The sequence below is a fragment of the Coenobita brevimanus genome, chromosome 26, assembly GCF_032717465.1.
Source record: "Coenobita brevimanus isolate Jiangsu-jjx chromosome 26, ASM3271746v2, whole genome shotgun sequence".
Classification (NCBI taxonomy): Eukaryota; Metazoa; Arthropoda; class Malacostraca; order Decapoda; family Coenobitidae; genus Coenobita; species Coenobita brevimanus.
This window is the reverse complement of record NC_136979.1, coordinates 32,931,669-32,947,576: the sequence shown is the minus strand read 5'-3', so window position 1 is coordinate 32,947,576 and position 15,908 is coordinate 32,931,669. Positions and strand designations below refer to the sequence as shown.

The 15,908-nt window shown below is 41.8% G+C and overlaps 1 protein-coding gene across 1 annotated transcript; it reads left to right on the top strand.

Moving 5' to 3' along the window:
* Window positions 1-2,602: 2,602 nt before the first annotated feature.
* On the top strand, window positions 2,603-7,900 carry LOC145393998 (uncharacterized). Its single transcript, XM_080267970.1, has 2 exons — window positions 2,603-2,788; window positions 6,812-7,900. Exons 1-2 carry the CDS (start codon window positions 2,603-2,605, stop codon window positions 7,898-7,900), a joined length of 1,275 nt encoding a protein of 424 aa, XP_080124096.1.
* The last annotated feature ends 8,008 nt before the right edge of the window (window positions 7,901-15,908 follow it).

Below are 15,908 nucleotides of genomic sequence, written 5' to 3'. Positions count from 1 at the left end.
TTTTTGAAGGTCATGTCCATCACCTCCAGGCTCTGCAGACTGTGTAGGAGATGTGATTGGTTGTGGTGTGTGACTGCTTGCTTCAATTTGCTCTGCAGTACGACTTCTTCGTACAGTTTTTGATGGGGCGTAGTCACCAACCAGGTCCTCAATGACAGATATCATGAATTTGTATCTTGTCATTTTATGACAGTCGGAGTTGTGCTTCTTGTATAGTATATAACTGTTCAGTATTGCTGTATCAAACAGAGCTAATGCAGTTTTTGTGGTCCATTTCAGAGTTCGCCTCTCACTCAGGTAGGCGTACAGCTTTGTGTCCTTTAGGTCCACGCCCTCCATGACATTATTATAGTCAGCAACTATATTTGGCAGCCTCTTTTCTGGTCTATTTCCTCTATGAACAGTAGTGTACCCAGCTTTTGCAACAGTTGACAGAAGTACAGGTGTCTTTTTTCCATCTTTATATGCCACACAGAGCATGGGTCCTTGTCTGCGCTCAGACACCTGATGGTTTAAAAGTTTTTCTCTTACAGTTTCCTGTGGCAAACCTTTTCTGTTGATCCTTACTGTTCCTGTTGCTGTGGTTTGCCTTTGCCACAAATCTTGGAACAGTTTTGGTGATTTAAAGTAATTGTCGAGGCCAAAGTCGTGGCCTCTGTGTAGAAGGTCTGCTTGGGTCAACAGACGCATGACCAGGTCATACGCTGCTCCATTTTCACTGACAAGATGTGGTGAGATGCCTTCGAAGACCTCAAAGGTGACAGTATATCCAGTCTGTGATTCACAGAGGCACCAAACTTTTATGCTAAGTCTAGCATGATGTTTGATAGGCATATACCGTATTGTCGTAGAAGAAGAGTTTTTCCGCGGTAGCCAATAATACTCTCGTCAATAGAGATTTCCCTTTGAGGATAATACTGAGATTTGGATCTTGACTGGAAATGATCAATTAGTGGCTGGATCTTGTACAGTCTGTATGATGGGTCATTAGGTTGGGGAATTGAAGAATTATCACTGAAATGAAGAAACTTGAGCAGCAGTTCAAACCGCTCTCTGTTGAAACGTTCTTTGAACCAAGGAGTGTTTTGGCTGTAGTTTGAACTGTCCCAATATGATCTGATTGTAGGTTTCTTTATCAGCCCCATGTTCAAAAGCACTCCTTGAAATGCATAAAATTCCCTGACTGTAGTTTTACCTTGCTTGATCCAAATATGAACAACAGATCTTGGTTTCTCTCTCAAATAATCATCATGGGCCTCTATCCACTGTTCAGCATAAAGATATTTCCTCTACTATTTTCCTAACTAGTGAATCAGTTATAAACAACTTTAGATATTCTATAGGTTTGGCACAATCATTTGGAGGGTGTTTCAGGCCCGTGGCTCCAGTGAAAGGCATGGGAGGAGGGCCATCATCACTGCCAGGTACTGGCATCCATGCCACAGGTGCTACCACAGGTCCAGAGGGGCCACGCCCACCTGCTGGATCATGTGAGTCACTGTCATCACTTGAATCACTAAAATAATCATCACCTGATTCACTCAGCTCCTCATCACTAGTGTCATACTCATTTTCACTATCAAAATACTGAGAATCCTCCATATTAATACTTTCATCAGCCATCCTAAATTCTTAGTCTTTTATCTGAAATACGTATCTCCCTGTAAATATAAGGAAAATGCAATTATTCCGATAAAAAAAAACTGACACAACAGGTGACCACCCAACTACAGGCAACCCATCACATGCACACTCGAGTCACTGACAATTTTATCACTGGTATCGCTCAAAACACATACTTTCTTCTTCATTAGACTTATTTCCCATAGCAGAAGACATCTCCTTGTCACTGCTATCATTGGCAATCATAGTCACTCTCAATGATGGTATAATTATCGATATATGCACGCTAAATTCCGTCCACTGTACCTCAAAAGTTTTTCTTCTCAGTACCGCAAAGTTCTTGAGCACTTTTAGCACTGAAAACAGCACTGTTAACAAAATATACTTAATGCCTCATGTACCTGCTGTCTTTATCTCTCTCTGCATATATGGAAGTACAGATATTTTGCTTACTAACCTGCTAAACAGGATGAAATATACCGCACGTCGGCACGACTCCTACCTCGTACGAGGATATGGCAGACATAGTGTGTGTTTATATTTTGAAATAAACCCTGTATTTTGATTGGCTGCTGGAAGAAAAATGGCGGAATGGATGGGCCAATGAAAACTCGAGATCTGGCAGGAGTGTCCTGAACACATCCCCATCTCCCTAGCTGTGCTTACCGCGGAGTTTGAACAGGGACCAGTTTGGGGCCTCACGGACCAAGCCTGCCGGGCCCTATTCTGGACCTTACGGACTAACGGGGTTAATGTAGTCCTACCTACTTCTTCCATCGCCTTTCATTATTCTTATTCTGTGTCTGCCCTCCTGTGTCTGCCCCATCCTTCATGTTAGTTTTTATTCATCATAATTTTCTCCACTTCAGTTGTCTCTACAATGAGTGACAAGCCTAATGGTTTCCTGGAACTCAGGGAACCATTTACAGTGCTGGGTGGTAACCATTTAATCAAATAACAGGGTGATATGGAGCCTACTATGGTGCCCCTTTTAACTGGGTGGAGCTGTAATTCCAGGATCAGAACCTCCACACTCTTTGCATCTTGCTGTGACGAGAAGGAAGGCGCTGTCCACCGTAGGGAACATCTGTTCACAGCAAGGGACACCACTGCAAGGACAGTTGCTTGCCTGTGGTTGATGGGTTGGTTCGCCCAGACAGACCAGGTTTACTTAACAGCCACAACAACGGGGTGGTCCAAGTATAACGCTCTCCTTGCAATGCATCGGCGAGTTCTCGTGTCTTGCGGGGACAGGGCATTCAACATTACCACAGTCAAGCCAAAATCATTTATTCGTTTCCTACGCCTACTGTCTCACCCACGCTCATAACAGACCTAGCCGTCCCCACAACACAAGATTTACGCAACACACTACAAAAAGCTTCCATAAACCATTCAGTACGAGAAACATTTACTGGATTTATTAAATCGTCTGAACGAATACTGAAGATTTTCTCTCTCTCTCTCTCTCTCTTCCCTACAAGACCGTAGGGACCCAGAGTTAGCTTTCCCAGTTGTGACCAGACATGCTTGCCCCTGAGGAGCACTAAGTAACAAACCCCAACCACCCCTCGGAAGCAAACCCTTGTGGACCACAGCCGGCTGGGGCGCCTTAACCCACTGGACCACCACGCGTATATTTCGTTATATGGTAGTTATATGGTAGTAAATGGTAGTTATATGGTAATAAAATGCTTCTTAGGTTACAGGAAAATAGATGACTTGTCATTCAATGTACTGTACAGTCATTTAAAAATCATACATCGAGTGAGCGAATTGAAGACGCCTCCGCCCGTCAATAATGCGAGTCACTTGGTTATAGGATCTGTTTTTTTTTTTTTCCATCACACACACACACACACACACACACACACACACACACACACACACACACACATACACACAAAGACGGGATGGAATTCACTACAGTATGAGCAACAGACCCCTAACCTGTTCGTGATCCACTTCGAACAGTTTCCTCTTCGCTGTTCTCGCACTCCCTGCCATCACACCCTGCAAAGAATCATCATCATCATCATCATCACTGTTATTTTCACCATCATCATTATCACTATCACTATCAGTTTTCATCATCATTATCATCAATATGAGTTTTTATCATCATCACCATAAGTATCGGTATTAGTTTTCATCATCATCATCATCATGAGTTGTCAGTTTTCATCATCATCATCATCATTATCAGTTTTCATCATCATCATCATCATGAGTTGTCAGTTTTCATCATCATCATCATCATTATCAGTTTTCATCATCATCATCATTAGTATCAATATTCATCTTCTTCATCATCATCATCAGTATCAGTTTTCATCATCATCATCATCAGTATCAGTTTTCATCATCATCATCATCAGTATCAGTTTTCATCATCATCATCATCAGTATCAGTTTTCATCATCATCATCATCATCATCAGTATCAGTTTTCATCATCATCATCATCATCATCAGTATCAGTTTTCATCATCATCAGTATCAGTTTTCATCATCATCATCATCATCGGTATCAGTTATCATCATCATCATCATCATCATCATCACAATCAGTTTTCATCATCATCATCATCATCATCATATCAGTTTTCATCATCATCATCATCATATCAGTTTTCATCATCATCATCATCAGTATCAGTTTTCATCATCATTATCATCATCATCAGTTTTCATCATCATCACCATCATCATTATCATCATCATCATCAGTATCAGTTTTCATCATAATCAACATCATCATCATCATCAGTATCAGCTTTCATCATCATCATCACCATCATCATCATCATCATCATCAGTATCAGTTTTCATCATCATCAACATCATCATCACCAATATCAGTGTTCATCTTCATCACCACTATCATCATAAGTTTTCATCATCATCATCATCATCAGTATCAGTATCGCTTTTCATCATCATCGCCATCATCATCAGAGTTTGTTATCATTATCATTATTATTATTGTCATTTTCATGATTATCAGTTTTTGTCATCATCACCGTTATCATCATCAGTCATCATTTACATTTTCATCACTTCTGTCGTCATCATTAGCATCGTCAACTGTCATTTTCATAAAATAGCAGTTTTTGTCATCATCATCATCACCACGCCCACCATCATCATTATCTTTTAACGGCGAGTCAAGATAGGATAGCCCACGAGCATCAATGATACACCTGGAAAAAAAAATTTGAGAAAGCTGATCTTTTCAGGAAAGCTACATGAAGCATCCTAAGTCAAAATCAACAAAATTCTAAATATTCGACGTAAGCTAACCGTGTGGGACGAATATCTCAAGATGACTACCATTGGCATGGGGTACATATATAGCTTAGTGACTAAAATTACACTTGGTCGTGTAGTACCACTTTTTATGGGTTTTAAGGAGTGATAAAATCCATTTCTACTATTATCCTAAGAAGTCTGTGTCACTGATATACACAGAGAACGTGCGCCCGATGCAAAAAAATCGGAAATCTGTATTGGGAACTTTGCTATGAATTCATAAGCTAGTGTATACTTCATCAGATGTTTTTATATTTCAGGTTGGATACAAACTGAAGTGTAGAGGCAGCAGTACATAGATGGATAGACGACAACGTAAATGGAACGAGATGGCAGCACAAGAACAGTGTGATATTATTATGTGATTTTTGTGATAAGCCAATCACCTCTGACCCAAGTACTGTCACAGAAAAAGGCCTACCAATCATATTGAACATTAATCTTTATCTGAGGGATGGACTTGATGAAAAGCTATTATCTAAAGTGATGCCGGTTCCGGCTCATAAATGGTGCAAAGAACGTTGCATCATGCCATCATACATAAAAAAGCGAAAGAGGGAGTCAGAAGAATGGGAGAGAAATGCAAAAGAAAATCGCTTGCCGTTTACAGGCCACTATCTAAAATATAAAATAAGACTCTGTACTATGCGAAATATGCGGACTATAGTACGATTGCCAAACAACCGAAGGACCAATGCGAGGCGACTCACGAAGCAGCAACAACTGAGCTATTATCATCTGTTGCAGTCAAGGCGATGGAGCTAGCTGACAGTTGGGAGGAGTCTGTAAATACACGCATTCAAAATGTTGGTGATCTTGTGGCAGCCGAGGCCAAGTACCACCATGATTGTCAAATCCATTTTCATGATGGGCGACGACTTCAAAGGAAACCAAAAAGGAATCTTAAGGGCCAGTCGACACCAGAAAACACACAGACTTACGGAATCCAAAACTGAGTGTGATAATAGACACTTTCTCACTTTACAGAATTAAGTATCACATCATTCGCCATTTGCTCACAAAGATGAATACCGCGAGAGACTGGTGTGCATTGATACTGGATGTCACGAATCAATTCGCGACATTTCCCTTTTGTGAGAAGCCACGAACTATTAGTGGAAAACTCACTGTGTATCGCTCAGTTAACCGTTTCTCTCTCCATTTCGGAGTATACTTTTCAAAACATTCGTCACCGTTTTCAAAAGTGACCGATTTAATGCACGTCACTAAGTGCTGTACTGAGCGATACTATTGTTTTTTTATTGTTCGCCCCTGCTCACTCGACCGTTAGAAAATGCGGCCTATGGTCAGACTCAAATATGAAGTCGGTTTGGGTGGGGCCCGCGCGGGGATTTCCCTCTCTACAGCTCTGCCGCATCAACCCCAGTACCTATCTCTCTCTCTCTCATACGTCAGCTATTTACTATTTGAAATTGTATATTAAATATTCTGTACTTATTAAATATATTAAATAAGGCTATATAGTGCTATGAATGTGTCGCTTTTTAGGATAATAACAATGATTTGTATAAATTCCACACCACGTGACAACGTCGCTTTCCGACGTTGCCAGAGGTCAAGGACACCCACCTCAGACCACAGGTGACCGGTTATTTCCTCCCTGATCTCCACCCAGGATGGCAGCTACTCCGACTCGCTCTCGTGTGCTCCACAGTCGGGAGAAAGAACTTATTTACAATGTGAACAAGTATTTTTTAGAAGAAAAGGCTATTGGAGACTTTATAATTCCACCTTCAGGAGCAGTTGCTCGCACTGCCAAAGCTACCAACGTTAGCAAAAAAACAGTCCAAAGAATCTGCTCAAAATTTAATAAAGTTTGTGTGACACAAATGTCACCAGAACAGCCTGTATTCTAGACACCAAAAAAGAAGCGCAGTGCAACTGTAACGAATCTCGACGATTTCGACAAGCGTGTGGTCAGAAGAACTGTCCTGGGATTCTATGAAAGGCATGAAATTCCTACATTGCACAAGATTTACGAAGAACTCAAGGAAAACATATCTTTCAACGGAAGCAACGAGTCTCTTCGCAGGATTCTCTTGCAGATGGGCTTCAAATATGCAAAAGTTGATGGCCGAAAGTTCCTTATGGAAAGGAGCGATGTAGCAGCAGCTCGGACTAGATTTTTGAGAGAAATTCGGCAGGTCAAAGTGTCTTCCCAGAACATTGTATATCTTGACGAAACTTGGGTAAATCAAAATTATACAGTTGGAAAATGCTGGACTGACACTGCATCCCCACAAGCCACTGGAATACAGCAACCGACTGGAAAAGGACGTCGTTTAATTATTGTGCATGCTGGAACGAGAAATGGCTTTGTTAACAATGCTGAGTTGATATTTCAAGCAAAAAACGATGGGGACTACTCGTACCATAATCAGATGAATTCAACACTTTTTGAAGACTGGTTCAGGAATCAACTAATACCAAACATTTCACCAAACTCTGTAATTGTTATGGATAACGCTTCCTATCATTTAGTCCAACTTGAAAAAAAACCAACCTCGTCCTGGAGAAAATCGGATATAAGGGACTGGCTTATAAAGAAGGGAGTACGGCCCAGCGACGATCTCTTAAAACACGAGCTGTATGAACTTGCAAAGAAGTTTGATCCTGGCACAAAGTATGTAACTGACACAATTGCTGAAGAAGCAGGGCATCGGGTCATAAGATTACCACCGTACCATTGTCAGTACAACCCTATTGAGCTCATTTGGGCTCAGGTGAAGACCTATATAGCCAAGGCAAACACCTTCAAAATGGTTGATCTTAAACGTCTTGCCAAAGAAGCTTTGAATTATGTAACACCGAATAACTGGATGAAAGCAGTGCAGCATGCTGAACAACAGCAAGAAGATTCACAGCAAGACGTAGCAGTCGACCATTTCGTGGATTCATTCTTAATCAACATATCAGAAAGCTCAGAGGATGAATTGTCTGATTAAAGATCAGAGAGGACTTATGCCTACTGGGGAAACCTCTATAAAAAAAAACGCGCCAAGACTTTTACCTCAGTGGTGGTGTGGAAAAAAGGTCGAAACAATATAGAAGAAAACAAAACTTATAAATATATAAAAACTTTCTCAATCAACTGAGAGAGAGAGAGAGAGAGGAGGTTTGGCAGAGCTGTAGAGAGGGAAATCCCCGCGCGGGCCCCACCCAAACCGACTTCATATTTGAGTCTGACCATAGTGCTCCGCTTTTCTTTCCCACGACTTGGTCAGTCTAGTGTTTGTTGTGACGGAGAAAGGTCCTGTGCCAGCAGTGTGAGAGGTCCCTAGCACCCAAACTCCACTAGTACAGTAATCCAGTCCTCCCACCCCCCCGGGTGATACATAGCATTCATCGACTGGTATTTCTTTTTTGTATAATCCTAGTTATAAGAGTTTAATTAAGGTGTTTTTTTTCTAGGCGTAAGTATTTAGCTATTGCGTGAGTGAGTGAGTGCGTCTCATTGATTTGATTTGAAATATTAAATTTATTTTTTGTAATCAATAAATTTAAGTTCTTTTTCTTGAGCTCAGTGTAAAGTAAAATCTTGTTTCATTTCTCCAAATTAAGCTTATTTTCCGTATAGCTCCTAGCTTGCATAAACGTTTGCTTTCATAACTGGTACTTAGACCAGTCTTGTTGTATTAACTTAAAATCCGTTGTGCCATAGGAGTTAAAGCATCAGCAAGGACCTGATTATTATTATTAGTATTAGTTATTTATTGTCAGGGGTGAAGTAACTTTCTCCAGAGGCTAACAGTACTAATTCAGCATTCGTGAGTAATTAGTCTCTGCTGTGTACTGTTGAGAAAGTTTATAAATTCTCGTTCTCAGAGAATCGTGCTAAGCCAGCGTAAAGTAATCGTTGCTTGATGTAGCAAGACAATCATTGTCTCTGCTCTTCAATATTATTGAATATTAATATCAATTTAAATAACATTTAACCATTTATTCCAAAATTACCGTGATATTATAAAAACCCCGTGACAATTGGCGACCTCATTCCAGGATATTAACTCCTAGCTATAAAGCTATTCACGAGATAGTGCTCACTCGTTCATATTTAGGAATTTATCATTAAAGTTTATAGGCACAAGTTTACTGGTGGTTACCGTTGATTTAGCAAGTGAATATTTGCTTTATTAATCAATAAAGTACTTAACTCTAGTTTATTCTTGGTAACGCCAGACGATTTTATTCACTCCTGGGAAGTCGCCGTACCCATTGTGTTTATTATTGAGTCTTCCCAGTCATTTACATTTTTGATTTATTCTTTGCCAGTTAACTAGATAAGACTGGTCACCACTAGCTTGTGTCTGTATTCTTTATTTGTGTTATTAGCATTCGTTTGCGAAGCAGTCAGTACTCAGTTTCGGTTTGCTTAGTAAATTAGCGTCATGGCTACCACCATATTTTTATAGGAAGCCAAAGATATGGGTCTTACAGACCCAACCGAAATTAAAGAGTATATACTCTCACGGCATAATCAGGAGCAGCAGCCTGAGAATGATGCCCGTGAAGAGCGTAAGATTCAGCGCGAATACGAGCGAGAACAGCGCGAACAACGTGAAAGAGAGCGTGCATATGAACAAGAGCAGCGTGAGAAAGAGCGCGAATACGAGCGTGAACAGCGCGAATACGCGCGTGAACAACGAGACAGAGAACGAGAGCACGAACGTGCCGAGAGAGAAGCATGTGAAAAACACGAATATGAAATGCTGAAGCTCAAGCGAGATTCCTTGGCTTCAGATACATCTGGTGCAGTTGGTCCAAGCTCCACGAGCATTCTCCCTGCACATGTCCTGGCGGCCCACCGCATCAAGCTTCCTTCATACAAGGAAAGCGACCGAATCGAGCCGTACATAGCTCGTTTTGAGGACATGGCAGACATGTATCAACTGGATGAGGCAGCTAAGCGGCTTCAGTTTCTTAGCCTATTTGAGGGCACTGCCCTCGATATTCTCCACAGAATTCGTGGAGACAATCTCACATATGAGATGATGAAAGCTGCACTCATTAAGGCGTATGGTCTCACAGTAGACGACGCCAAAGTTCAGTTCATGCGAGTTCGTCTCCAAGACAAGGAGACAGCTGTTCAGTTCCTTGATCGTCTCACAGCTTACTTAAATGAGTGGATGGAGAAAGATGAAACTCCTTCCACGCGTGAGGGGATAATTGACCTTATGCTGCGTACACAGCTAGAGAGGTCGTGGCCTGCTGAGCTCATAGCACAGCTTAAGATCTGCCAGGTGAAAGATGCCAGCCAAATGGCAGAGAAGGCTGACGCATTCTTTACTGCATACGGGTATCAAACTCGTAAGCAAAACACCTGGAACAGAAAACCTGATAAATCTGGGAAATCGTCTCAGACTGAACCCCAGCAACAAGGCCATTCTCAGAATAATGGCCAAGGTCCAAAACCGCAGTGGAAGGACCAGGGGCAAAACACTCAGAAACCTGAGTGGAAGAGGTACAACAAGTACCCTAATCAACAGCAGTATCAGCCACGCAACCGACCGTCGGGACAAACTTTTTCACCACCAGCTCAAAAGAGGCAAGAAGCGAATGCAGCCTTCATTCCTCAGCAGCAGCCTGGTGGTCACGTCCCTACCAGTGTGGGTACTTCCCCACAGTTCACTAGTCCCACAGTGACAGTGAACCCCCCTCCACAGATGGCCAATGTTCCATCTCCTTATAACCCTCAAGGCACAATGTTTGCCGCATCAATTCAGCAGCCTCATCAGTGGCTAGCTGCTTCCTCCACAGGCCCTCCCACAGGTGACAGTACCTTCCTGGTTCAGCCAGGGTTTGTGGGAGACATTCCTGTGAAGGTCCTGAGAGACAATGGTTCCTCAGGTTGCTCTGTCAAGCAGAGTCTAGTTCGGCCTGAGCAGTATACAGGTCGACAGATCCATGCAAAGCTTATTGATGGATCAGTGAGATTGTTCCCTGAGGCATGTATCAAGGTGGCATCTCCATTTTATACTGGTATGACACTCGCAGTTGTCATGCCAGAGCCTCTATTTGACTTTATAGTAAGCAATATTCAAGGAGTCAAGGATAGTTGCTCCGATGATGGCGCTACTCAGACTTCGGCTGCTGCGGTAACACGAGCCATGACTGAGGCTCCAGACTGTGTCACCCCAGTGATCATTGAATCGCCGCAAGATCTGATGTGTAGTCAACTTGTTGTGCAAGAACAACATTCTGACCCGACACTTGCTGCCGTGCGGAACAAACAAAAGGGTTGAGTGATTAAGTATTCACGGGGAGGTCGAGCCAAGTTCCTTCGCAAACAAGGACGGCTCTACTGTGAGTCACGAACACCCGAGGGCGAGGTTCGACTGCAGTTTGTCGTTCCCGCCAAGTACCGCCTAGCAGTGTTACAATGGGGTCATTGTTCAGCCTCAGGAGGTCACATGGGGAAAAGGAAGACCCAGGGCCTTATCCGAGCTGACTTTTTCTGGCCAGGGATGGGACGGGACATAAATAGTTTTGTCCGTTCCTGCAGTGTGTGTCAAAGTAACACCACTAATCAGGGATATGCCCTTTCTGTGCCGTTTATAACCACACCTGTAATCTCTGAGTCAGTTGAGAGACAGGGTAGTGGTGAAGTGGGTGCAGACCTGATGTCTCGCCCATTGGCCCCACAGGACACATTATGTCCAGGGCCTGTACATACATATTATGTACTGTAAGTTAAGGGGGAAGTTGAGAGGCGACTTGAGGCTATGGCAGACCCAAGTTTGCATAAGGATTCTCAGCTTCCCGGTACTAATAGAAGTACTGTAGGTTAAGGGGGAAGTTCGAGAGAGAACTCCGCAGAGGCGACTTGAGGCTATGGAAGACCCAAGTTTGCACAAGGATTCTCAGCTCCCCGATACTAATATAAGTACTGTAGGTTAAGGGGGAAATTCGAGAGAGAACTCCGCAGAGGCGACTTGAGGCTATGGAAGACCCAAGTTTGCACAAGGATTCTCAGCTCCCCGATACTAATATAAGTACTGTAGGTTAAGGGGGAAGTGAGAACTCCGCAGAGGTGACTTGAGGCTATGGAAGACCCGAGTTTGCACAAGGATTCTCAGCTCTCCGATATTAATATAAGAACTGTAGGTTAAGGCACAGGTTGAGGACCCGTGTGCAGTTCGAGGCTATGGAAGACCCGAGTTTGCACAAGGATTCTCAACTTGCCGACACTAATCGTGTGCTAAAATTAATGGCGACCTCGAATGTACGTCGTAGCACTGACTGCTAGGCAGAGAGAGTAATTGTAACATGATAAAATTTTGTCTCATTGACACTTTTGATGCTCCACCTTAATTGGTTTTGCAGGTTCAGCAATGGGTGTAGCAGTTTTGCTGTGCGGACCAGCTGATCGTCTGCAGCACGCTGCCGCCTCTTCTCCTCTGCCTTCGTCATCGCCATGTTATTATTTACTATGTCATTTTACACATAGGTACAGTTACACTACAACTGTCACACCTACACCGTGTATTACATACACCACGCTACACAACAATTAGTTGTCAGTGTAAATGTAGCGACTTTTCGCTCAGTTTGACCTGAGTACAGGATTTTCACCATCGTCACGGAGTTTTTCCCTCAAGCTTGCTTCTATTAACGTAAATACGAGGTTTTTTCGCTCACTGGCGACTGCGACTTTCTCGTGTAGCAGGATAGCACACACCACAGTGTGAATCTTGTGTGAATGACTTAGGATGTGTACATATATATATATATATATATATATATCCACAAATTTTTTCCCATAAGGAAAAAATTTAATTTTGCAGGGGCGTAATGTCACGAATCAATTCGCGACATTTCCCTTTTGTGAGAAGCCACGAACTATTAGTGGAAAACTCACTGTTTATCGCTCAGTTAACCGTTTCTCTCTCCATTTTGGAGTATACTTTTCAAAACATTCGTCACCGTTTTCAAAAGTGACCGATTTAATGCACGTCACTAAGTGCTGTACTGAGCGATACTATTGTTTTTTTATTGTTCGCCCCTGCTCACTCGACCGTTAGAAAATGCGGCCTAGTGCTCCGCTTTTCTTTCCCACGACTTGGTCAGTCTAGTGTTTGTTGTGACGGAGAAAGGTCCTGTGCCAGCAGTGTGAGAGGTCCCTAGCACCCAAACTCCACTAGTACAGTAATCCAGTCCTCCCACCCCCCGGGTGATACATAGCATTCATCGACTGGTATTTCTTTTTTGTATAATCCTAGTTATAAGAGTTTAATTAAGGTGTTTTTTTCCTAGGCATAAGTATTTAGCTATTGTGTGAGTGAGTGAGTGCGTCTCATTGATTTGATTTGAAATGTAACGTTAAATTTATTTTTTGTAATCAATAAATTTAAGTTCTTTTTCTTGAGCTCAGTGTAAAGTAAAATCTTGTTTCATTTCTCCAAATTAAGCTTATTTTCCGTATAGCTCCTAGCTTGCATAAACGTTTGCTTTCATAACTGGTACTTAGACCAGTCTTGTTGTATTAACTTAAAATCCGTTGTGCCATAGGAGTTAAAACATCAGCAAGGACCTGATTATTATTATTAGTATTAGTTATTTATTGTCAGGGGTGAAGTAACTTTCTCCAGAGGCTAACAGTACTAATTCAGCATTCGTGAGTAATTAGTCTCTGCTGTGTACTGTTGAGAAAGTTTATAAATTCTCGTTCTCAGAGAATCGTGCTAAGCCAGCGTAAAGTAATCGTTGCTTGATGTAGCAAGACAATCATTGTCTCTGCTCTTCAATATTATTGAATATTATTATCAATTTAATATTTAAGCATTTATTTTAAAATATCGTGATATTATAAAAACCCCGTGACACTGGAGTCATGATGTCATCTATTTGTGCTACTGCAGATTGTGCAGTCATATCAGGTGAGGAGGCAGCTGCACATATCACTGGCTTGAACTATGCTGATTTTAAGCTCAAAAGGAGTGACAAGGTTATATCTGTTGGTGCTGCAACCTGTACTGCCACTGTTCGTGACAAAGGCGTTGAGGTCGACCCCACACTACTTTTCATATGGGTCACATGTGTGATAAAGAACCGATCAGATATGGCGAATCACCTTAAACATGAGTTTAGCAAACAGCCACCAGCATTATTTGACAAGGGTACAATGCACAAAAACAACAAAAGTGGCCTTGCCAAGGTGCTGAAAGCTCCAGTAGTCCCAATATCCAATGAAGCTCTTAAGAACTCATACTATGTGGTGGATGGAGGACATTTGCTGCAAAATGTGACATGGCCTGTGGACTGCACGTATTGGGATGTGTGTGGCAGCTATGTGAACCGCGTTATCAATAACTATGGCAAAGAATGCACTGTCTGCTTTGATGGCTACACAAATATTACCCTGTCAACCAAGGGAGCTGAACAGAACCACCGCACTGATCCAAACGTCTCTGGAGACATAGTGTTTGATTTCAACACATCAGTCAGGGGCAGTCTATGCTCCATCTTAGCAAGTCGTAACAACGGTTAATCAGTAGGCTGAAGAACCGATTTACATCTGAAGGCGTTGTTTTCTGTCAAAGTCAGGCTGATGCTGACTACTTAATAAGTAGCAAAGCATTGGCATTTGCTGGGAATATCGCCCGACCTGTTGTACTTTTTATTTTTTTTTAAATAAGAGAACAGAGGAAGGAAAAACAAATGAATAAAAAAATAATAATCCATACACCAGATTACTGGTATCCTCTGTTCATAAAATATCCGTAACAGTTAGACTTGAACAGCTGTGGGTTGAAATTTGGAGGGAAACAACTCTGATGAAGCGAGTTTCAGAGAGATGCAGTTCGGGGAATGAAAGAATTCTGATAGGCAGAAGTTCTGCTATATGGTTGAGTGACATTCCAGTCATGAGCGGTACCAGATGCCCGTGTAGCACGAGGGAAGGCATGGAGAGGTGGCACCATGTAAGCAACTTCGTCTGAGCATTTTCCAAAAAAATACCTGTAAAATAATGCAAGGGAGGCAACATTCCTTCTTACTTGCAGGGAAGGTAGTTTACCTCCGCTAATACCAATACAACAGTCCTGTATGAGACAGACCTAGCATGTATTCAATAAGGACGGTGGGTGTTAGCGCCGAAGTGGTGACATGTGGAGGTGTAGGAGGATTACTGGGCCTTGGGATAGGCTACTGCCCCTAAGATATAGGCCCTGAAGCCTTTGCCCAGAGTCGGATACATAAATATATATATATATATATATATATATATATATATATATATATATATATATATATATATATATATATATATATATATATATAATGACAGGGTTGTTAATAATTCTAACAGATTTGTTCTGAATTTTGTCTAGTTGTTTTAATGCAACCTCTCCACATCCATTTCACAAGGGTGAAAAATATTCAAGTAGAGAGCGCACATGACTCTTATAAATTATAGCTAACTGCTCATCAGCGAAGAAGTTACGGACTCTGTACAATAATCTAAGTTTCTTTGAGGCGGTTTTAGCAAGTGATCTTACATGAGAGGTCCAGCTGAGGTTATTGTTAAGTGAGACACCAAGAATTTCAATACTTTTGGAGATGGGAATATTAGTAGCACTGAAGGTAATGTACGAATCTGGCAATATCTGTCTATTAGTAAATTGTATATATTTAGTTTTACTAGCATTAAAAGAGACAAGGTTGTTTTGTTCCCATTAACTGATCGTAGATAGGTCTTGATTTATGGAGATGGCTGTACTGAGTTAGGAGGCAGTGATACTAAACTTTGTAAATGGGTGTCTGAGTGTGAATGAACTATGTAGTGTTGAGTCGTCTGTGTATGAGTGGATGGGATTGTGGGTGATAGATAAGAGATCATTAATATGAACCAGGAATAGGGCTGGCGCCAGAACAGACCCCTGTGGCATGCCGGCGTTAATTGAGTGGAAATTGGAATATACATCATCTACTTTTACTCTTATTTTCCTGTCACTA

Excerpts from the sequence above, each read along its gene's own strand:
- LOC145393998 (XM_080267970.1), top strand. The coding sequence starts at position 2,603 with ATGGTGCCCCTTTTAACTGGGTGGAGCTGTAATTCCAGGATCAGAACC. Across the intron at positions 2,789-6,811 it reads GGTTCGCCCAGACAGACCAG|ACACCAAAAAAGAAGCGCAG; the intron begins GTTTACTTAACA and ends CCTGTATTCTAG.